At 58.3% G+C, this 23,283-nt stretch overlaps 1 protein-coding gene across 2 annotated transcripts in view; it reads right to left on the bottom strand.

The window, feature by feature from the left end:
* Positions 1-23,283, bottom strand: part of SCUBE1 (signal peptide, CUB domain and EGF like domain containing 1) — a 147,078-nt gene that overhangs the window by 23,839 nt on the left and 99,956 nt on the right. For both annotated transcript variants that reach the window (XM_033233693.1, XM_033233694.1), the window contains 4 exons: positions 14,587-14,703; positions 7,459-7,581; positions 4,488-4,604; positions 2,798-2,920 (listed from right to left, as the gene is read on the bottom strand). In XM_033233693.1, the coding sequence (XP_033089584.1) occupies positions 2,798-2,920; positions 4,488-4,604; positions 7,459-7,581; positions 14,587-14,703 (480 nt within the window). The remainder of the gene's footprint in view (positions 1-2,797; positions 2,921-4,487; positions 4,605-7,458; positions 7,582-14,586; positions 14,704-23,283) is intronic.

Raw genomic sequence — 23,283 nt, 5'->3', positions numbered from 1 at the left:
CTCACCACAAAACCCAAACAGCGACAACCACCACCAACTTAGAGTAACATTGGTCATTGTGGGAACTTCTGACACATCAAAACTAATACATTAATATATTTAAGAGGAGCTCTAAAATGTTAGGAGACAAAATGCCATCATTTAATAGCTTCTGCCACTGGTATACCTTGGCCTCAGTTTCCTCCCGCCCAAACCTTCTGAAATCCACTTGCTGCTCTCTCCGCCCAGCTCCATCTTCACCAGCCACTCATCGCATCCTACCCTCTCTGCTCCTGCCCCTCACCTCCTACACAAGCACCTCCTCCCTCAGGGTTTATCCCAGGAAAGGAAAAATCCTATTGCACAATATTCCATTAAAGTTGCTGAGCCAGAAATCAGATCTCTAATGCTAGATGTAAAGCCAGGCTAGAACTATGCTGAATGCTGAAGGAAATTTTCCTAAACTCCAGGAGACAGACGAACATTTGCTTAAGAATTCAGGATATCGCTGGATAGCTATTGTCCTGGGTGATCAGATCTGTATCACAATGAGTTCACCTAACTGTTAGGATCTTGGATGGAAGAAAAAGTTCAAAAGCAGCAGACGGTAAAGAGCAGTAGAAGCGGCCGGATGCGGTGGCTCACGCCTGCAATCCCAGCACTTTGGGAGGCTGAGGCGGGTGGATCACAAGGTCAGGAGTTCGAGACCAGCCTGACCAACATGGTGAAACCTCCTCTCTACTAAAAATACAAAAATTAGATGATCTGGTGATGTGCCCACCTCAGCCTCTCGAAGTCCTGGGATTACAGGCGTGAGTGACTGCGCCCGGCCAAACATTTCCTTCTGAGAAACTAAATGTGTCAGCCTCTTTCTTCCGCCACTCAGTTTCCTTGGCCCTTGGAGGCAGGTTTGTGTAAACCTGCTCACCACGGAGCAATGACCCCGTAACATCCTCAATGAACAATGCTTTCCTGCAAAGAGTCTGAAGGTACCATATCCTTCCTATGCTCCTAAGACGGATATCCCCTAATGCTGCGTCTGCCACCAACCAGCACAACCCCAAACAAGCTCTTTCCCGAAACTCAACAGAAGAGCAGCACTTGACTTTGTTCAGTGAGACTTTGCCTGAACTGCACAGCAGTTCCTTCCGTAAGTACATGAGAAACTCAGCCTTCTGATTTCAGATATTAAATGATGGTCTGTATTCGCCAGCGCGTTCATTCATCCAACAAATACTGACTCGTGTCTATGATTGTCAGGGTCTGTTCCAGGAGCTGGGGCTCCAGCAGTGAATGGGACAGGCCAAGAAGATCTGTTTAACTGTGTAAAGCTTCCATTCTAGTGAGGACAGAGAGACGGACAGACAGACAGACATAAACCAACATGAACCTGTAAAGTGCACATCACTTCTGGTGGCTGGGAGTGTGATGGGAACGAAAGAAAGCTGGAAGCAAAGGGGGCCCAGATGGGTGCGGAACTGGCCGAGGCTGCGGCTCTGGGTGGGTGACGGGGCAGGCCTCACCTACAGACCATCACAGCAAGGGAGGGGTGAGGAGTGCTGGGAGACAGCCCCTCAGGCCAAGAGAAGTGCATAGCCTTGGGCCGAGGGCTGGTGGAGGCCCTGTGAAGTCAGTGAGGCTGGCCTGAGGCAAGCGAGGGAGACAGCAGCGGGCAATCCCGTCAGCTGGCCTTCAGGCCGTTCCAAGCACTGTGGCTTTGATTCAGAGTCAAAGGAGTTACGGGGTTGGGTGGTGGTGGTGGAAGGGGTGGCGGGTGGTGGCGGGGAGGTGGGGTGGTGGGCGGTTCAGAGCCCAGAGGGATGTTGTAACTTAAATTTAAAGGCTCACTTAGGCTGCCCTGGGGATGTTTTTTTTTTTTTTTTTTTTTTTTGAGACGGAGTCTCGCTCTGTCGCCCAGGCTGGAGTGCAGTGGCCGGATCTCAGCTCACTGCAAGCTCCGCCTCCCGGGTTTACGCCATTCTCTCGCCTCAGCCTCCCGAGTAGCTGGGACTACAGGCGCCCGCCATCTCGCCCGGCTAATTTTTTGTATTTTTTTAGTAGAGACGGGGTTTCACCGTGTTAGCCAGGATGGTCTCGATCTCCTGACCTCGTGATCCGCCCGTCTCGGCCTCCCAAAGTGCTGGGATTACATGCTCTGGGGATGTTAAGAGCGTGGCCGGGCAAGGACCTGGTGTGAGGTTCCAGGAGGGCAGGCCCACAGCCCCAGCACCCAGACAGGGCCTGTGTACAGGGAACGCAGGGGCCCCTCCAGAACTCAGCCTAGGGGCACCCAATGCTGCGAGCACGTCCGCAGACGGTGCAGGGACCATGGGCTTTCCGGGTGGCACTGCCACATCCCCTGCAACTGTGTCCCACTGAGGCTGCTGCACCCCGAGTGACCCTCTTCCTCCCCCTCAGCTTCCTCAGCAGGACAAGGGGAAGCTGCCAGAGGAGAGGCCTCCACACCCACCCACTCCCTCTAAGCTTCTAGCCCTGCAGAGACATCAGCAGGGCCCCTATGCCCCACGCTGGGGCTGCACACGGACCCCCAGATCTCCTCTGTGCCCTCCTCCCCACCGCAGGTCCCTGTTGCTGTGCCTCTGGCTGACACCGGCATGCTCTGCCTGGGACCCCCTCCTTCTCTGCAAGTCCTCATTCCCATCAGCCATACCCTAGCAGCAGAGTAACCTCTGCCCGGGAATGCAAGGCCTAGAGGAAAGGGAGGCGCTGCGCTGCTCAGCCCTACCTCAGAAAAGCCACTGCCCCTCCCATCTAAGCCCGGGTACAGGGGAGGAGCCAGCACAGGGTGGCCACCTACCCATGCAGTCCTTCCGGTTCCAGTGGAGCCGCCTCCCTGGGGGACAGACACACTCGTAGCTGCCCTTCGTGTTGACGCAGCCCTGGTCACAGCTCCCGTTGTTCATGCTGCACTCATCCACATCTGGAAGCACAGCGGGCGTTAGGGCAGAGGGGAGGCTGGCTGCTGGCGGCTGGCAGGGGAGGGGACTACCCGGGGCAAGAGGGCCGAGAATCTCCTGACCCCACAGAGTCAGACAGCGTCACGGAATGCAGAGGAGCAGTGCACACGCCACACGCACACACACATGCGGGGTTTATAAGGCTCCTCACAGACCTCAACGTCGCTTCCCCTAGGAACCTCAGTTGTTTTCTGAACTCAGGCAGCTGCACCCCAGGCTGGGGGGCAGAGGAGGTGGCACGCGATTCAAGTTCCAACCCAACCAGGTTTTGTGGCGCAGGGAATATGCACCGCTCCAGGGACTGTGAAACTGATTTTACCGTGGGACTCTGGACAAGCCCTATTCTAGCCCCAGGTCCCCTGCGGTACGACAGACCCCAGGGTGAAAGAGCTCACCTCCTCTGACCAAAAGCATCTGCTGGAGCTGGGGGAAGGGGCTGGGCTCCATATTCTGCTAGTTCTTGAGCTGCCTGCACTCGGCAGGCCCAGGGAAGGGGTGCCCAGGTTTTCGAGAGTCTTTCCAGAAGAATCTGTAGCCCACCTCCAGAAGCCCAAGCACCAGCTGTGTCCTGATCACATTGTTGCCTGACCCTCTCTGATCTTCAAGTGGCCTGGCATCGTGAGTGTGGCTACTCCCAGGTCACAGAAAAGGAAGAGACGGGGTACCGTCCTTGGCTTCCCAATCTTCACCCACCACGCCCATATAACACCAAGTCCCAGCAGCCTGGCTCTGGCTCCTAAATACATCTAGAACCTTCCTCTTTGTTCCGTCCCTGCCCACCCTGCCCTAGCTCCAGCAGCGCGCGCTCCCATGCCTGCAGCTGTCTTCCCAGTGGTACCCTGGATTCCGCTCTCCTTTCCATGTGGCCACTGGGGCATCCAGTTCCATGAACTTGACCATATTGCACCCCTGCTTAAACCTTCCACAGGCTTCTCCTCTGACTGGGAATACACCCCCAACTCCCCTGTGGGCTCACGAAGCCTGCATGGTGGGGTAGCGCCCCCTATCTGCATCTTCCTCTGAGCTCCCTCCTCCTGTGGGGCCCAGCCCTGTGGCTGCTTCTTGGTCCTTCTGTCCACTGCTTTCTCACACGGAAGCCTCTGGAGTGCCTCCCCACCCCCCAGCCAAACACTCCCCCTTGAGGATCCTGAACTGCGCCTCTACTCTGCCCCTCTCTGCTGTGAGCCTCCCTGGAACGAGCTGTCTGGAATGTCCATGTCTTGGCTGCCTCCACTCCTGGCCTGGGTTCTCTAGTAAATGTGGTTTCCAGCCCCATGCCCATCTGGCCAAGCCCTGGCACTGGCAGAGACCTGCTACCCACCTCTAACCATTTCCTGCTACGCCTTGTCTCCCCAGCCCTGCCCCACTTGCCCTTGGCTGAGCCCCTCTGCCCAGCAGTCCCTGTCCCTGCTGAGGCCTCGGGCCCCCCAGGGTTGAGGGCAGGGTTGGGATGCGGGGTGCAGTGTAGGTGGCCGTGTGGCCAGGCGCGTGCCTCGGGGGGAAGGTGGCCCTGGCGGGCAGGCTGCAGACCTCCGCAGTGAGTTGTCCCATAGAGGATGTAGCCGCGGTGACACAGGCACTGGAAGCTGCCCGGGGAGTTGATGCAGATGTGGTCACAGGTCCGCTCGAAGGAGCACTCGTCAATGTCTGCATGGCCACAGGGAGACAAAGTTGGGGGAGGAGTTTGAGGGAGTGGTAGGTAGGCACGGCCTGTCACTCTCAGTCACTCAAGGCACATCTGTGGACACAGTCCCTGGGCCGAGGTGCAAATGGGAGACTCCTTCTTGCTGCTCGACTTTCCATTGTTTCCATTAGCCTTCTGTTTCTGGGTTGGGAGCCACCTCACATCTTTTCTGGAGATGAGCAGGGCAGAAACATTGTGAATGGAGGGGATTATTATGAATCTCTGCCATTTTACAATCTCACAGTCAACTTTGATTAGGAGTGGTAGAGAGGCATTGAACCCACGCCTGCAGGAAACAGACTGCGGCTGGCCCCAGGGCCCTGTGGAGGCAGCTGACTTGGGACATAAACCTAGGCCTCTTGGATGCTGACCAAAGCATCTTTCTCCATCACCCCACGATGTTTCTTGAGAAAATAAGGAAAACCATACAAGTAAAAAGAGAAGAGGAAATATACCACCCATAAAGATTAAAAAGGCAGCTCTGATAGAATATGAAAGGTGATGATGAGCTTCCTGGCAGCCAAGGTAAAAAGGGAAAGAGGGAAGCTCATGGGGTGTTTGTTCCTGGAAAGGAAAAAATGAACCACCACGTTCACTGGAGACAAGTCTGTCCTGGCCATAAATTCTGAAGAAAATGGCTGTTATGGGACAGTTGATGTGGACCCCTGAAGGCAAAACAGTCACCAACCTGCCCCTCCTTGGGCATAACAGTTAAGAGTTCATTCTTGGCCGGGTGCGGTGGCTCAAGCCTGTTTTCCCAGCACTTTGGGAGGCCGAGATGGGCGGATCATGAGGTCAGGAGATCGAGACCATCCTGGCTAACATGGTGAAACCCCGTCTCTACTAAAAATACAAAAAAACTAGCCGGGCGAGGTGGCGGCCCCTGTAGTCCCAGCTACTCCGGAGGCTGAGGCAGGAGAATGGCGTAAACCTGGGAGGCGGAGCTTGCAGTGAGCTGAGATCCGGCCACTGCGCTCTAGCCCGGGCGACAGAGCGAGACTCTGTCTCAAAAAAAAAAAAAAAAAGTTCATTCTTTGAAAACATTAGCTCATATAATTTCACAAATATTTGTAATATATGCATATTTATAAAAACACTAACACAAGGAAGCAATTGTGCATGGGTGCTCAAAGGCGAGTGTGCTCTCCCAGGGAGGATCTGGGACCTCCTGGTGCTTGTGGCACCTGGGATAAAACTGAAGGATAGGACCAGCCTGGAATGAGGGAATGAGTGTGGAGGAAGGGTGATTCAGGCAGCTGCTAGGAGGTATGAACATGCGGTGCCAGGAGATGCACCTGTTCCCTTGGGCCTAGCCCCATCTGAACTCCCCTCCCCTCCTAGGAGCCTCCTAGGAGCCACCCTGGCAGGTCCACTTGTGTGGAGCCCGAGGGGGACTGCGGGGGTGTCTGGGGTCCCCTGAGTGCCAAGCAAAGGAGCATGGACCCTTCCCTGCTAGACCTGTGGAGCCCAGAGCCCCAAGGCCTCAGAGAGATGAGCCTGGAAGGGCGTGGAGAAAGATACAGGTGGGGGTGGGGCGGGTGAGGACAGGGCCTCACAAGCGATCTCACCTCCTCCTCAACAGCCGCCTGCCTCTTTCAGGGGGCAGCGGGGATGCAAGGTCAAGGGCTTTCTTCAGCCCGCTGCAGAACTTGGCAAGGCCAATAGAGAAACAAAGTCAACGTCAGAGAAACCCTGATAGGGCCTGGGCAGACGCTGTGCTCCTGACCAGACCTCAGGCCCTGAGGAGGACAGGGCCAGGATGCCCGTCCAGGGGCGAAGAGGCTGAGCCTGGGGAAGGGAGTGGCTGGCCCGGGGCACATGCGATTCTGAGGATGGCCGGCCCTGGCGCCACTCCCGCCAGCCTCCTGCTTTCACATTCCTCAGGGACTTTGCGGGAGCACAGCCCTCACTTCTCAGGGCCTCACCCTGCCCTGTGCCGGCCCCTGAACTGCACTGACAGGCAGAAACACAGCCCAGTACCCAGACAAGGCCACATGCTGCCCGCAACGGCTGGTACCCCACAGGCACAAAATAACAGACCACAGCTGGATAATCGTCAGGGAAAGAGCTCCTGCCCTGCCACGTGGGGTGCCCCACCCCCTGCACTTTCTCCCAGTGTGGGGCCCGCAGGGCACCTGTCTCCTTCCTCATGGCCTCATCCGGCCCCACCAAGTTCCTTGGGGTCCCCTAAACCTCCTCAGGCCGGCAGTGCCATCTCCTGTGTGGGTTTACCTCCCTGGCTCCTCCTGGAAAATCCCTACTCACCCCTCAAGCATTTCACCAACGGACCCTCCCCTGTAGCCTTCCCTGACCCCGCTCTGCACTGCCAGCCTCTGGGCTCTCGCTGCATCCTGGATCCCACTAGACTCGTCCTGGGCCGGGATTCTTGGCTTCTGTCCAGACCCCTCCTTCTCATTATCCTTGTTCCCAGCAGGTGAGGATTGTTCGAGAGTGCCTGCCTGCAATGTGCAATGATTTCCAACAGATGGCAGCATCCCACCTCCGAAGCCAGAGGAGTTCGATGCTGGGAGGCCCGTGGCCCATATGGGGAGGGAGGCGCTGGGTGAGCTGATGAGCTCGGCCACCGGCTCCCTCTGCCACCTGGGACATGTGCTGAAGCCCTCCTGGGACTCAGTTTCCCATCAATAAAAGGAACAGATTGGACTGGATGTCCCCTAGAGTCATAAAGGACTCCCTTCCCTCGGGCCCAGCCCCATCCGCACTCCCCTCCCCTCCTAGGAGCCCATGTCAGCCCAGGAGGGGAAGAGGCATGACCTCGCTGGGCCGAGGGCCACCTGGGGTATGGCAGAAGCTCACCCTGGCAGGTGCGCTCATCGGTGAGCAGCTTGTAGCCCTTCCGGCAGCCGCACTCGAAGCTGCCCACGGTGTTGCGGCAGAAGTGGTCGCAGCCTCCGTTGTTGACCAGGCACTCGTTGATGTCTGCAGGAGCCAAGGGGGATGGAGGAGTGAGAGCCAGGAGAATCAGCTTGCGTGACCAGCGGAGGGACTAGGGGCGGGGATGATACTGCTCTGACTTGCCTGGTGCCCACTTCCCAGGCTGGCGGCTGGCTCCCCATCTGGGCAGAGGGGTGGAGATCTTGTCTCACAGGGGTCAGGGCAGGGGCTGGGTTGTACTGCAAAGGGTCAGTTCCCCAAGCTTCACCACTTCCCCTGAGACTTGGCAAGCCTGGGATGTGTGACATCGAGTAGAGAGGAAATGATGGCTGCTGTGCCCGGCAAGAAAGCAGGGACGGCGACTCTCCCATGTCCTCATCTGCAGGTTCAGGGAGGCCGCCTGGCCAGCAGGGAGGCTGGAGCAGGCAAGCACCACTTCTGGTGACCTCAGCAAGCTCCTGGACTCCTGAGCCTTGGCCTCCTGTCTGCAGAGCGAAGACAGGAAGTGCACCCACTTTGAAGGACGTCACGAGGACTAGAAAACATTTCCACAGTGCCGGTGCTTGGTCAGCGCTCAAGAAACTTTTTTCAAAAAGTAGGCATTTTTGCCTCTGTTGGAGGAGTACACTGAGGCTTAGAGAGGGAAAGCACCTGGTTCAAGAGGCTTCAGAAGGTAAGTGGGGAGCTGGGCTATGCAGTGGGCCTGATGCTCCCCACTTTCCCAGTCTGACTCCTCGCCTGTTTGAGCTGCTTCTTCGCTTAGCAGTGAATGAGGTGTAGCATGCTCCGAAGGTTGCCTGGCCCAATCCCGTGTAATAAATGACGACATCCTAAGCAACTCTGCCAGTCAGTCTCTGCTTGCATACCTCCAGGGACAGGGAGCTTTTTCCCTCCCAACATGGCCTGCCGGCCAATGCCTCACAGATGTCTTCCTCACCCTGAGCACAGCCCTGACTCCTGTGAGCCCCCATGCTCCTGCTCCCTTGCCGGGCCCATCTGGGCTTTGTCCTTAGGCCCTGGGCCAGCCTGGCATTCTGTTTCATTAGAGGTCCCTGTCCCCAAGGGGCCTCTTCTCCAAGAGACACAGTCCTAGCTACTCCCAAATTCCTCTTGGGTCCTGACCTCCAGTTCCCCATGCTGGCCACCCCTCCAGACTCTCTCCAGTTCCCCATGCTGGCCACCCCTCCAGACTCTCTCCAGCAATGAGTAACAAAAATAAGAGGTTTTATTTCTACACTACAGGGTGGCTTAAAAAAATAATCAGTGCTGGCCAGGCACGGTGGCTCATGCCTGTAATCCCAGCACTCTAGGAGGCCGAGGCAGGCGGATCGCCTGAGGTTGGGAGTTCGAGAGCAGCCTGGCCAACATAGAGAAACCCTGTCTCTACTAAAAATACAAAATTAGCCGTGTGTGGTGGCGCATGCCTGTAGTCCCAGCTACCTGGAAGCTGAGGCAGGAGAATCGCTTGAACCCAGGAGGCAGAGGTTGCAGTGAGCCAAGATCGTGCCATTGCACTCCAGCCTGGGCAACAAGAGTGAAACTCCACCTCAAAAAAAAAAAAATAATAATAATAATAATCAGTGCTGGCTTTCAGGACGGTGGTCTCACCTTGACTTGGAGAAGCAAAAAGGAGACAGTGGAAGAGGCCCTTCCAAAGAGGACAATGGGAAGAGCAGCGCCTGTTGGTCACCGGCCACATCTCAGCAGACCTGCCAGACGCAGATTCCAGCACCTGCAGAGCCCATCCTGGGCGTAGTTGCTGGGTCAGGTGCCTGAGGGCCCGTCCAGTGTCACTGGCACCGCCTTGTGCGGAAGGTAAGCCTGCCCCCACTTTACAGATGGCACTGAGCCCCGCAGAGGCAACTTGTTCCTGGCACTGCTCTTCCGACCTCAGGCTGGCCCGTGTCGTTCTCACTTTTCTTTCCTCAAACCAAACAGGCTGGACTTGAGACCTGCCCAAAGTCCTAAAGCTATGTTCCCAGGGAATGTCCCCCAACGATGACAAAACCAGGATATTAGAGGCCAAATCTCGGGTCAGGAATATTAGAGGCGTGCGGGGTCGAGATGCCCACGTGGCTCTCTGGGAGCCTCGGGGAGGGACTGGTAGCATGTACTTCCTGGTATCATCTCACATGACCTTCAAAACAACCCAGACAGCAGGGCTCCCATTTCACAGAGGAGGCCACAGCACTGCACGCAGGAGCCGTGTCTCAGCCAGCACCGTCCGAACCCAAAGACGGGCCTCCTGCAGCACATCACGCTGGCCCTGTAGCCACCACAGAAAGAGACATGAAGCCCGGCGGTGCTGCTCCAGGGCAGAGGTTTAGGAATCTCGATCATTCCTTCCCCTCCAACCCCGGGGATTAGAGGCGGATGGGGAATTTCTAGATACAAGGCCCAGGTAGAAGAACAGAGGCCCATCTTGGCTCTGCCTCAGTTGGCTGTGTGATGTTAGGCAGGGAAAGGCTCCTCTCTGAGCCTTAGGGTCCCATCTGCAAACTGGGCTGCTAAATGGTGCCTCTCCTCGCATCCCCTCTCCCAGCATCCTTAGCAAACTGAAATGAGCTAAGGCTGCTAAGCAGACAGGGGCAGCACATGATCATTCTCACCACTCCTGCCTCTTCAGTGGAGCCTCAGGCCCTCCAGAACCCCCAGCCCCATCCCCTGCCCCATCTGGGCCTGTCTGCTAAGGGGCTGTCATAGCAACCAGACAGGCAGAGGGAGGCATGTTTGCCTGAGGCCCAGGCTGGTGTAGCTGGCTGCCTGAGGGTCAGGATGGAGGCAAGCCCCCTCCTCACACTACCTCAGGGTATAGTGAAGGGGCTGCTGGGCTCATAGCCCCTGGGGTGCAGCTTCTGCGCCTCTCTTCCCTTCCACTCCTCCCTGGGTTCCCACCCTACTGCCCTCCACCAGGCAGCCAGCACCACCTTCCACACACAAATCTGGCTGAGTCCCTGCCTGCTGGCCAGCATTCTGAGGCTCCCGGTCTGCTAGGATGTGGGCCCTCCCTCTGCAGGGGCTCCCAGTGCTTCCCTTCCAGCCCGGCCAGGCTGCCTCGCCTCCTCTCTCCAGCCTGCTTGGCTCCTGCCCTGGCAGCCTGGACTCCAGCGACCGCCACCTAGTGCAGCCGCAGCCCCCACTCTCACCTGCTGACCCCAATCCTGGGAAAAACGGCCCTTCCAGAAAGCCTTTCCCGTGTTCTTTCCAGAGCTAGTAGCTTCCTCTTCATGGGACCTGCCTTTGGGGGCATGAGAGGGCCTTGGGACACAGACTTGGGGGTGTCTGCTGCTATCTCGCACCCCAAGGCCCAGCGTGAGTGTCCAGGAACACTCACTGAATGAATGAATGGGTCACGGTGATTCCAGACAATGGATCGGGCCTGAGGGCTGAGGGAAGGGTGGGGTCTCGGGTCATTGAGTGGACTATTTGGGTGCATCACCTAGGGTTGGAGCTCGAGTGCGTGTGCATGGGGGCAGGGCGATGGGGTGAGCTATAGGGACGCACAGGACACTGGTTCTGGCTCCCTCCTGCCCATCTCACATGGGGGACCACGTAGGGGAGGGCTTTTGGGTGGGAGCAGAGGGAGGGCATGGGGTCATGGGCTGGCATCATCCTGGAGTGCCCAGCAGGGAGGGCCAGCTGCTGGGCGGGGCTGGCCAGGTGGCGGGCACTCGAGGGCACCATTGTTCCCACTCGGGTAACAGCCCTGGCCGTGGCCTGCCTGGCCCAGAGCACTGCAGAGGGAGGAGAGGAAACAGGCAGTAGGTGGGGGGTTCTCCCAGATTGTTCTGGAGATGCTCGGAAGAGGGGCTGGTGTCCCTGAGGGAAATGCAGGCTTCCGCTGAGGAAGGGAAGAGACACATCTGCCTTCTCTCACTGCCAGCCACCGGCAGCTCAGCCCTTCCCCGTTTCCTTCAGCTATAGTCACTTTCCCATCCTCCTAACTCTTCACTTGCCAATGGCAAGCTGCAGTCCTGCATCCTTATTCTTGAGGCCCAGGACCCCCTCCCTCTTGGAGGGACCGATTAGCAAGATAACCACCTCCCAACACCAAATGGGCAAGGCACCCAGCAGGGAGCCCTTGAGACGAGGGCTTAGGCACATCTTCCAGGCCCCACTCATCCCCATTTAGACAAAACCTCCCAACTTTCCCGCCCCTGCCTCCACCTGCCCACGCGACCCCCACCCGCCCAGGGTTTGCAGCCCTGGGCTGTCCAAGCCCGCTGTGACCTCTGTTCTCCAGCCACTCCTCTCGTTTGACATTGACATCTTGGCTTTCAGAAAACATGGAGCCTTTGAACTCCCTCCTCTGAGATCCTCCCAGGACCCTGACAAGATCACGGTGTGCACCTGACCGAGGAGCCAAACCCTGGGGCCAGGGTCGTCCATTTGCTGGGAATCCTCCTGCCTGTGCCTCTCTAGCCAGGGCTGGGCACACACCAACAACACCAACCCTGGGGCTGGAGGCCACCGTCTGGTTTCCCAGGCTCCCTGAGGTAGTCCTGTGGGCAGTTCTAGCCAGTCCCTTGGTGCTGAAATGTGGGCATCTATGCACATGTATGGTCTCTGCCTTCTCTATGTCTGCTGCCAGTCCTGCCTTGGCACTGCTATCTTGAGCCTGAGTGACAGCAGCTGTGTCTGGCTGCTCTTTCAGACCCTACTGTGACCCCACTGTGGCCAGGGTCAGTTCAAAATGAAAACCTGGGCGTAAGCCTCTCCTGCCCAGTGCTGACTGGGACCTGGCCAAACTTGTAGGGTAGCCCTGGGCCTTGTGCCATCTGGCCCGCCTCCTTTGCATCCTTCCCAGTCCCAGGTCCTTGAACCTACAGGCCTCTGGCAACAGTCACAGTGCTGAAAATGCTTTCCCTGCCCCCACCATTGCCTGATAAATGCCTCTTCCTCTCAGCCCTCCCCGGCCTCCCCCACCTCCTGCCATACTGAACTTCTCTATCCCACACCAAGCAGTCTGTAATACTCAAATATCTCAGTGATTTAAAAAACGAAAACCTGTCTTCTGCACTCAGTAGAGGATCCCTACAGGCAGGAAGCATCTCTTTTATTCATCCTTCCTCACTGGAACCTGCATATAGTAGGAGTCCAGAAAACGCACCTGTTCCGCGAGCAAGTGAGGTGATCTCTGACCTCAGCCAGTGGGAGCCAGGGCCCTAAGGGCTCTGAGTGTAGCTACAGGCCTGGGGCTGGGCGTCCGTGGAGGAGGTTTGACCAAAGGGCCGAGTGGGGCAGCCTGGTGAAAGAGCCCCAACTGTTTGAAGAGAAAAGGAAATGTGGTGGTGCGGGGGTTGGAGGGTCGCCTTGGGGCTGTGGACAGCACTCCTGGGCGCCACGCTACCCTCAGAGCCAGAACCACAGCGGAAGGAAATGAGTGTCCCTTGGGGTACCGAGGGATGGTTAGGGGGCAGCAGTGGGAGCCCCAATCCCAGTAGCCCCCTCTTGGGCCACATGCCTGCACTGTACCAGGCCTCTATCTGGCCCAGACAGGGTGGCTCCTGGCCTCCAGACCCCCTTCCAGCAGCCCCAGCCTTGCCCGAGGAATTAAGCTCTGCTTGCCACTCTGGCCCTCCAAAGGCAAATACTGGCAGGCTGTGCCATCGCTGGGCTGTGGAGATGCCCAGATCTGTGCAGACCTTGGGCTTCCTCGGCCAGTCACTCCTGGCACCGAGTCATGTGGCGAGGACTCAGACGCCACCCACCTGCCCACTTGCCTGCCAGGAACGCACTGAGGCTATTAACAGGCTGAGTGGTGGCCACAGAAGGGCTTTATTTTCAAATAAACAGGCGGAAGCACTGTTATTTCTGTCAATAATCACTCGGTTCTTCCCAGCGAGTTGGCAAGGAAGAAGTCATACACTGTACAAAAATACATTTATTTTTACAGGCTTAAAAAAAGTCTACCTCAAGCTATTTTAAGTCACCCTAACCTCCACTTTCAGTATTTTCCCCCTACTGGACTTTGGAAGTTCCATTTCCTCTGCCCTCCATGTCCTGCTCTCTAGGCTCTCCCTTCCTGGCCAAGTGTGGGGGTTCTGCCCAGAGCTGGGGTGGGGGCAACTGGAGGGCGGTCTGGAGTGAAGCTGGGGGCACTGAGCGCTGCCCCTCACCCTTCAGCACAGGGAGCTCCAGCACTCAGGCCTAACACCCTGCCCCAAGGCCCACAGCTTCTTGGGGGCTCTGTCCATCCTTTGGGGGTAGCTGGATCTCCTCATCTGCAGGGCTGGTCTATGCCTTCCCCAACGCCTGTCTTGAGAGCACAGCCAGCTCTCCTCTCCCAGCTCCCCAGCCTTCCTGTTTCCCGAGGGTCCCCTCAACCCAGGAGGTCCTGGGTAAGTCTTTGTGGGGTGACTCAGGGGACGAGTGGGAGGATACACTTCTGCCTTCCCTCACTGCAAGCCACCGGCAGCCCAGCCCTGTCCTTCCTTCCTTCAACCACAGTCACTCTCAGATCTTCCTGACTCCTCGCTTTCCGATGGCAAGCAGAAGTCCTGAGTCCTTATCTTTTCAGATGGGATACCCCCAGCCTCGCCCCTTCTGGTAGTGACACACTGTCCTTATTTTTCCTGGCATGAGTAGACCGGCGTGTCCCAGATGGCCCTGCACCAGACTGTCCCCACCAGCTCTGCAAGACCCACTGCTACCAAAGGTCAAGGGGTTTGGAAACGCGCCACATTCCACCCGCCTTGGGAAGCCACGCTATCACTGAGGGCCTAGGGAGTCCCACGGTAGAGACGCTGGCTTAACTGTTTAACCCAGTGTGCAGCCAAATTCTCGGACATCAGTGCCGTTTTGGCCCAGGAACCTGCTGATGTGCCGTAGAACCTGTGTTTTCTCGCACCCTGCTAGGGACTCTGCTGCTGGCCAGCCCTCCCTCTTCCTGGCCTCTCCGACAGCAACGCAAATGATTGCCACGTGTCGTTTCCCGCAGCCACATGAGGCCCCCATCCGGCCCAGCCTTAGGCCCGGCTGTGCAAATACACAGAGGCTCTCGGCCAGGCCTGTACAGGCAGGGGCGCCCACACCGCTCCACATGCTGACCTTTGCATGTCTTCCCGTCCGGCTGCAGCGTGAATCCAACGGGGCAGCTGCATCGCACGCCAGTGGCTGTGTCCTTGCATGTCCGGTCGCAGCCTCCGTTATTGACTGCACACGTCTCTGGGGAGGGAAAGAGACAGAGACCTCAGTTTCCTCGGGCCGAAGCCACTGACTTTCCCCTTCTGTGGAGAGATCTTCTGAGACAGGAGACCTGGGTTCAAGCTCTGGCTCTGATATACTCTCTGGCTGTGGGGCTCTAGGGAAGCTGTGCTGCCTTTCTGAGCCTCAAGCTCCCCATCTGTGAGATGGGGGAATGACACCATTCCTGAGGGGTTGCATGTGATGAGGGATGAGTCTGTAAACTGCAGAGGGCTGTGCTTAGGTAGAGGCTGCTGCCACCAGGGTCAAAACTGTTATCTGGGGCCAGTCTGGCCCTGCTATATTTAACCGCCCGGGGCTAGATTCCTAAAACTTTCACCTGCCTGGACTCAGACTCCAAGTCCAGGCTGGAGGTTACTTAGAGGTGACTGGGGCCCCCAAATGGATCTCAGAACGGAGTGACTTGTGGCCCCGGCCAGGGACCCGAGGGGGAGGTTCTGAGGACCTACACATCATCCATCACCTCGATGAGGCTTTCAGCCCAACATCTGTTCTCACTGAGTGATATTCCAAAGGCATCTGGTTTGTGTCCACTTGAAGCTTGTCTAGTGCTTTTTTTTTTTTTTTTTGCAAAATTCAAAGGGGCTAGAGTGGCTCAGACATAACCGAGGTCACTGAAGCTGTCATGCTGTGAGTGATCCCCCCCAGGCCTGGAGGAGGGGCTCACAGAGCTGGCACACCAGGGTGCTGGGGGCTCGCCCGGCCCTCGGGTCTCTGCCACCTGGGTTTCTTCCCGAGCATCTGGCAGGCTTTTATCTTGTGGAAACTGTGGCTGCATGGGCTTCCCTCTTCTCCTTGCTGCTGGGAGGCGGACAGGCAATGGACGCCCATCGCTCATAACCTGGATTCCCCTGCCTGCCTTCACTTCGGCGTCACCTGGACTCCTGGACCTGGTGTGCCTTCTCCCTGAAGGGTCTCCCGAATGGGTTTACTCTGTTCCTGTGCTATGTTGTCTGCATTTCTGCAGGCTGGGGGGAATAAATGAATATATACTGTCAGCTGTCAGGACTCCTTGGTGCTAATTAAATGAAATGCATGGGGCCTTTCGTTTGAACTTCACCTCGTAGGGGTGTGCAGCGGGAAAGGGAAACCGCACAGTCCCCTGTGTGTGTGTGTGTGTGTGTGTGTGTGTGTGTGTGCATCTGAGATTCTGCAGGGCTGCAGTGGTGGGCGTCCTTCTCATGCTCATGGCTGGGCCGTCACCACCGTAGGATAAGCTGCAGCTGCCAGTGGAAGGCGGGTGGCCTTGACCCTGACACTATTCCTGGCTCGTCCTCTGTGTGTCTCCTCAAATCCTGGACCTCAGCTGGGCATAGGTGGTTTCTATGAACCAGTCTTTTGCCCTCCCACCTCCTGCCATGGCAGTGTGCTGGTCCCAGGGCTTGGACGCCTCCCTCCTGTTCATCCTTCAAGGCCTGACTCAGAGCCCACCTCTGCAAGGAGCCTCCCTGATGCCCTGGACACGTGAGGGAAGGCGTCACCCTCCCTTAGGCTCATGCAGGTGGTATGACTGGCACTTGGCCGGCTTATGCCCTCTGGGCCATCTACTGGGACAGTGGAGGTGGGCAGGCCAGCAAATGAGTCCTGGTTGTCACTCACAGAGCCACTCAGCCCCTTGGGGCTGCACCTCCGCACTCACACCTGGAAATAAGGATGAGCCTTCTCTTCCAGGGTGGAGGTGAGGGTCAAATCAACCCGCTTACATGCGCTGACTTGTTAGTTTCCTCCCTGGGCTGACAACCAGAGAGGGAACTCCTGCCTCCCATCCCGGAATCCAGGAGCCAATGGTCTCCCCTGCTGCCTCCCACCCCCGAATCCAGGAACCAATGGGCTCCCCTCCTGCCTCCCACCCCCAAATCCAGGAGCCAATGGGCTCCCCTCCTGCCTCCCACCCCCAAATCCAGGAGCCAATGGGCTCCCCTCCTGCCTTCTCAGCCTTTCCTGTGGGAGAACTCCTCTCTGGAGAGGTAGGCAGAAAACGGGCCTGTTTTCCAGGTGGAGGTAATTAAGGCTCAGGCCTTGGAGAGATGGGGGAACATGGCAGGGTGCAGAGGGTAGGGGGAGACAGGCTGAGGGCACTGAGTCTCTGCGGAGGGGGAGGTGAGGTGTGGTGCAGGCGCTGGGGGCAGTAACCCTGAGAAATGGACCTGGCCAAACACACTCCAAGAATCCTGGAGGCTCTTCTCTTGCCTGAAGCCCCTAATGGGACTTGGAAGCTCAACCTGAAAGGTCACCCGCTCTCTGGACCAGGCAGCTTGAGTTCCTGAGTTGCCTCAGTCTATGGCTGGTATGTAAACAAGGGGCTCTTAGTCCCTTAGGGCCTGTTCTTGGGTGCTGACCACCCCGATCCACAGCAGGGCCCACATGGTCACCACGGGCCGGGCCCTGCTCTGTCTCCCACATGGTCACCACGGGCCGGGCCCTGCTCCGCCTCCCACTCTCAGGCTCCCAGCCTGGTGGCTCCTGTGCCCTCCACTTCCCTGAAGAGGACCTGGTACAGAGCATCAGGAACTCAGCCCAAGGCTGTGCAGCCTCAGTGGCAGAGCTAGAGGGGACCTGCTCCATCTGAGTCTAGCACCTTGGCTCCTTGTGGGCAGTGACCCACCTGGCAGCGCCAGGGCCCTACCACCAAGCACATGCCACTAGACTCTTCATCATCCTCCTCTAGCAGCTCCTCCCCCAGTGCTCCCTGTCCGCAGCTCCTCCCCCAGTGCTCCCTGTCTGCAGGAATGCTACCCCTACCTGCCCCAAGCCAAAGCCCCCTCCCATCCCCCTGGAACCCAGGGCCTGGGCCTGCTGCTTCCCCAGCACTTCCCAGCTCTAGCCCCTGCTCTTACTGTGGCCAGGCCACCGCTGTCCTCCTGTGACTGTCACTGCCTCCCGTGGTCCCTCCTCCAGACCACTGCCTCATCCTGGGCAGCCAGAGAAACGTGCCCACGTCAGGCTCACGTAAGCGCACTGGGAGCCAGCAGTCCCCAGGACGTTCTCTGTCAGGCCCTGTGCAGGCAGGGAGGGTCCAGTGGAGGGAGCAGTCTGGCCTTGGGCCCGCCCTCACCTCTTCCCGCTTTGGGGCCTGGGGCAGGCTGCGGCCTCTTGCCTGGGCCTCCATCCCTCCTCTATAGCACAGGGATGGCCATGTCTGCGGTGTCCACCTCAGCGATATTGTTGTGAGGTTTTTAGATGTTCACTATAAATGCAAGATGGGTAGAGGGAGCAACAATGAAACTGACCTAGGTCCTTTGGGCTGAAGTGGGGGCTGGGGACTGAAGTCTACAACGACAGGACAGGTGGGCCTGGTGGGGCCGAGCACTGTGTCCCTGGGGGTTTCCAAGCAGAGGCTCTGGTGCTGCTGCTGAGGAGGCCTCTGCCTTCCACGGCAACCAGCCTGGGCATCGCCCCAGCCCCCATCTCTGAGAGCCTCAAAAAACAGCCTCACCTATTATCCTGCTGCCCAGGACCAGAGGCCACCCCGACCTGGTATTAGGCCACGGCTGTCTCAGACACAGTACGAAAGCAGGCCAGGCCGCCTTTACCACGGGGTCCCTCCAAATACACGCAGCAGACGGGCCCGGTGGCTGCGGCAGTGGCATCTCTGCCTGGTGGGGAGGCTGGGGGTGGGCTCTGGGCTTTCCTCCTCCTCACCCATGGGCCTCTGCCCCTGGGTTCCATCCTGGCCTCTGCCCCTTCTCAGGGCTGACATTATGGCCCCATGAGGAATCTCCCCCACCCTGAAACACACTTGTGGAGGGCGGCTCAGGTGCCTGGGACTGGAAGAGGAGGACGACGCAGTGCGGCCTCCAAGAGCTTCGTCCCAGGGAGCTGAAGACAGAATTTCCTTGTGGATCCTGGGAGCCCTCCTGTCTCTCTGTCCCCAGCCTCTAGACGAGAGTACAGAGCTCTTTCTAAAAGCTTTCTCTCTCCACCTGGAGAGATCATGGAACAATACAGCCCTTCGTAGTGGACAAGGCACCTGTCATCCACGAACCTCAGCAGACCTCACAACAGCCCCACGGGGGACACGGAAGTGCTAAAGCAGACAGGCGCCAGAGGCATGGGGACGTTACATTGCCTGTCCAGGCAGGAATAGCTACATCATTTGTGGAACCCAGCGCAAAATAAAAATGGAATGGTCTTGTTCAAAAATTCCTAAGAATTTCAAGACAGAGACAGAACACAAAACCAATGTGGGCCCTTCTAAGGGCGGGGTCCTGGGCCACCGCACATGCCACACACCCTAGAAGCTGGCCGTGTTCAGGTCACACAGCTATTGGGAGGAGCCAGTATTTGAAACCTGGGCTGCAACACTCCAGGCTGGTGATTAAGCCGGACAAGGCCAGAGAATCAGGACTCTGATGGGATCCTCACCGTGAGGTCTGCATCCCCTGGTGCCCTGGCTTCCTCCTTTAGCTGGTTGGGGGAGCGCTCACCCTATAGGACGAGGGTGGCAAAGGAGGAGGAAGGCCAGGTGCAGGGCTGGCTGGGGCTCAAAAGTGTGGGGGGAAATCTCAGACAAGTTAAAAGGTCTGACCTTTGGTCTCTCTCTGGGGAGCTCCTGCTTTGGGCCAGGCCCTGCAGGGGAGGCCAGGTGCTCTACCGGACCCTGCATACAGCCTGCCAGCGCTCTGACAGAGGGAAGCAGGGGCGAGGACAGAAGGATGCCTGGGAACAGCTGCAGCCACTGCTGGCCTTCGGGTTGGCACTGCCTGCTTACGCTGCCCCAGGTCTGGGATAAGGTCCTTAAAGGACAGTCTCAGTCACCGTGTGGTGGACAGAAGGAACAGGCACTATAGAGGCAGAATGACAGGGTTCCACATGCCGGCTGTGTGACCCTGGGCAAGTCCCTTGGCTTCTCAGAGTCAGCTTCTGGATATGTAACATGGAGATGACCATATTTACCACACAGTTTTTGCAAGGCCCGGGCAGAACCGTGGATGCGACAGTGCTCTGGAAGCCGCTCTGCGACTGGGTCCACACTCTCACTTTTGGTGCCATTCTTGGAAGCTCTGCCTATGGAGACTCAGCACCCACAGGCAGTTGCTAATTCATTCAATGATTATTGTCTGAACTCTGCTCTGCTAGGATGCACCTTGGACACAGCCCCTGGTCTTCACAGGCGGGTCAATTTCACGGCGCTAGGTGGCCGGGAGAGGGGAGCTACAGAGTTGAATGTGACATGCCCCCGGTGTCAACAGCTTATGGAGGGGCACAAAATAAGGCCCAGACCTTGCCTTTCTCTCCCAGGTCTGTGCCTTCCTCTCACCTGCCCACCTCCCAGCCCATGCCCCGCCACACCCCAGCACGTATCCTCAGGGTTCTACAGGGCGCCCCTCCTTGGCCTTGAATAACCAATTCCTCAGGACACAGCAGGCCTCACCTGCCTCCTCAAAAGCTGTCCCGGGCCTGGCCCTGGGCTTCTGCCCCACAGGGAAGCGCTGCTTCTGTGTGTGGAGGCCTCTCCCACTGACCACACGCTCTCCAGGCAGGGCAGTGCCAAGGCGACCAGCACGGAGGAGGTGCCTAATGAGTTGTGCTCAACGACTAGATTAATGAGCAGGGACTCTGGAGGCCCCATGAGGAACAGAACCAAGCTAGGGGACTGGGACCCTGCCCTCTGTTGGGCCTGGAAGGGAGAGTGAGCTGGGAGGCGAGGTGGGCAGGACTGAAGCGCGAATGTGCCCCTGGCGGAGGAGGCAGTGCGGTGCTGCGCTGCGCAGGGCATGAAGGCGCTCTGTGGTACACGATGGGAGGGGGGCATGGGTGCCAGGCTCAGTGCCAGCACACGGGGGGACTGTGGGCAAAGGACCCTCCCCTCCCTAGGCCCCGGGCTTCCCTGTGTCCTGCCTGAACATCGCTGAGGTGCTTTTCACCAGGGCAGAGGCTCTGATCCGGTGGGTCTGGCATGGGCCCAGCATCCCACAATGGCCCTGCCATCCCTTCTTCCTCCCTTCTCCTCAGTGGCCTACCCTGATGGTGGGAGCAGCCCAGGGTCCTCGCCAGAACCTGCTGATCCCTCAATCAGAGCTGGCCCACCTGCCCTTCTGTCCCTAGAATCAACCGAAGCTGCGGTGAAGAGGCGTTGGCCAGCCCTTCCGGCAGATCTGGGGACCTCTGACCCTCTCCCCACAGCTGGCTGCTGAAACCCTCCATGGCTCCCGAAACCCTCCATGGCTCCCATTGCTTTGGGATAAAAGCCATGCCATGCTCCCTGGCAAGCCCCTGACGCAGTGGCCCTGATCTCCCTGGCTGGCCTATCTCCCGAGGGGTCCTCTGAACTCCAGGGAGGCCCTGTGGCCCGTCACTAGCATTGTGCAGCAGGCTTATGGCCAGCGCTGTGCTGGGCACCACGAATGTGGCCTCCCTTGCGCCTCTGACAGTCAGCAGGGAGTGGTGGAGGGGACTTGACCCCGTCGGCAGAGGGCCACGCCTGGTCCTGACCACGCCTCCCCGTCTGTCTCTACCTCCACTGGGCACATGGTCAACCCTGAGCTGTCTGCTGAGGGGGTGCCGGCTGGGTCTGCCCCAGGGCTGCCTGGGGACACGCTGGTGACAGTGCATGCAGATGGTGGCGTGGGTGGGGTGGGGCTCAGTGTGGCTGGACGCAGGGTGATTGCGGAGGCCAGGGCTGCAGCCCTGACAAGGAAGCGGGCTCTTGAGGAGAACGTGGGACAGGAGGCCCTGGCAGACTCCTCCAGAGCCAGCACCGCTCTCGTCTAAGGCTGCGGGGCCCCAACGCCCGTGATCCCCAAGGGCCACCCAGGCCTCTGGAACAGTCTGGGGTCTCCTGGACTCTGCCTTTTTAGCACACAGCCCCGTGACTCTGAGGCCCATTTTGGCCCTCTGCTAACCTCAGCCTGGCCCTCCTGAAATAAAAGTCCCACAGGCCTGCGCCATCCTCAGGGCCACCGTCTACCTGAGAACTGCGCTGCTTGGGGAATAATTTGCGAGGCAAATTATTGTCAGTGGCACTGTCTTCCAAGGCAGCAGGCGGGGCCCCAATTCCAGGATGCGCTAGGAGTGTGGCAAGCCACGTTCTCTCGTGACTAGTGGGTGGGTGGGGGTTCCTGCACCTGCTCAGAAAGCAGAAGCCACCGGGATGGAGGGACAGTGCCCTGCAGGGAGGGCTGCAGGGAGGCCTGAGGGCTGGTGGCACCAGGTGCATAGAAGATGCCCACCCAGGAGCAAGACAAGCCGACCTCAGGAGAGGTCTCCTTACTTGGTTTGAGGAGTCCCGAGTGCCCCTTGGAGGACAGGGACGTTTCGTATTAAAGCAGGTGGCAGGAGCAGGCCTCCAGCGGCCAGTCTCCTCCTGCCCCACATCCTTCACTTCCTGCCTCTACCCTGGCTGCTCAGTGAAGGGTGCTTAGGGCAGACAAGGGGGCTCCCCTGTGGGTGGGCTCCCTGGGGCCCATCCACAGGAGGCATCACAGCCGTGCCCCAGGAAGTTTGGGGGACTGAGATGCGGCAAGGGGAAGGAGCTGGTGAGGGCATGCAGCTGGGAAGCAGCTGGGCCAGTGCTCTTCCTGTGCACCAGGCGGCCCCTCCAGCTATGTGTGCCCAGGGAGGCTTGGGGACCTGATCAACAGCAGCTGACACTCACTGAGCATGCTCATGCCGGGCCCTGCGCAAAGCCTGGGGAGGCAGAGGTATCACCTGCCTGCCCCTGGAGCGGGAGGGGTGTGGGGTAGAGGGAACCGATGAGCTGCTTTCACCTGAGCTTTGGTTTCCTTATCTGTAACACTAAACCTTGCAGGTTGCTGGGAACATGGAACATGTCTGGGTATACAAAGAGCCCAGCCTGGACGCAGCTCAACAGAGGGAAGCCTTGCTCCAGGTTTCTGCGAGCTGCCCTGGAGGCGTGGCTGAGGACAGATTAAACAACAACCTGGGGCAGAGGGAGGCAGTGCGCAGTGTCTGAGTACAAACCTCTGCTTCCAGGTGGGCCTCCAGCAGTGGTCACTCCCTACCCCCACCCTCCCCCACCATGACTTCGTGGGGATCGGGGTGGGGCAGGGGGTATCTGGCACCTGGAGCCTGTGTCCATGCTGTCTCCCTCCCTCTCCAGAGCTTCAGCCTGGGAGCTGTGCGGGCCTCCTGGAGGGGTCCGGGTTATAGGCACCAGGCGCTGTCAATCCTGCCGGGTCTCCAGGGCTCCTGTCAGTCCACCACTATGAACTGACCCCGCCAGGCTGGCTCTGGGCTTCTTGTCTCACTGTCTGGGACTTGCCGTCAAGGTTTTGTTCCTCCCTGGCATTGCAGAGTGCCTAGTGACATGCTCATGGCCAGTGATGGCGAAGAAGGAAAGGATGGAAAGTGGCTGAGCGCCTGCTACGGGCCACACACGGGGCCAGGAGCAGCCTGTCTAGTGCCTTGGCTAAACTTCTCCAGAGACTAGAAGCCATCTTTGTAAATGAGAAACTGAAGCTCAGATGTGAGCTGGCCCTGGGGTGCTGGTGGAGTTGTTCACTGGGGAAGCCAGGACTGAACCTGGGTCTGACTCTAGAATCTGGTTCAGGATAACCAGAAAGGAGTCACCGTGTGCTT

This window comes from Trachypithecus francoisi, unplaced genomic scaffold, assembly GCF_009764315.1.
Source record: "Trachypithecus francoisi isolate TF-2019V2 unplaced genomic scaffold, Tfra_2.0 Lachesis_group14, whole genome shotgun sequence".
In the NCBI taxonomy this organism is placed as follows: domain Eukaryota; kingdom Metazoa; phylum Chordata; class Mammalia; order Primates; family Cercopithecidae; genus Trachypithecus; species Trachypithecus francoisi.
This window is presented reverse-complemented; position numbering and strand designations above follow the sequence as displayed.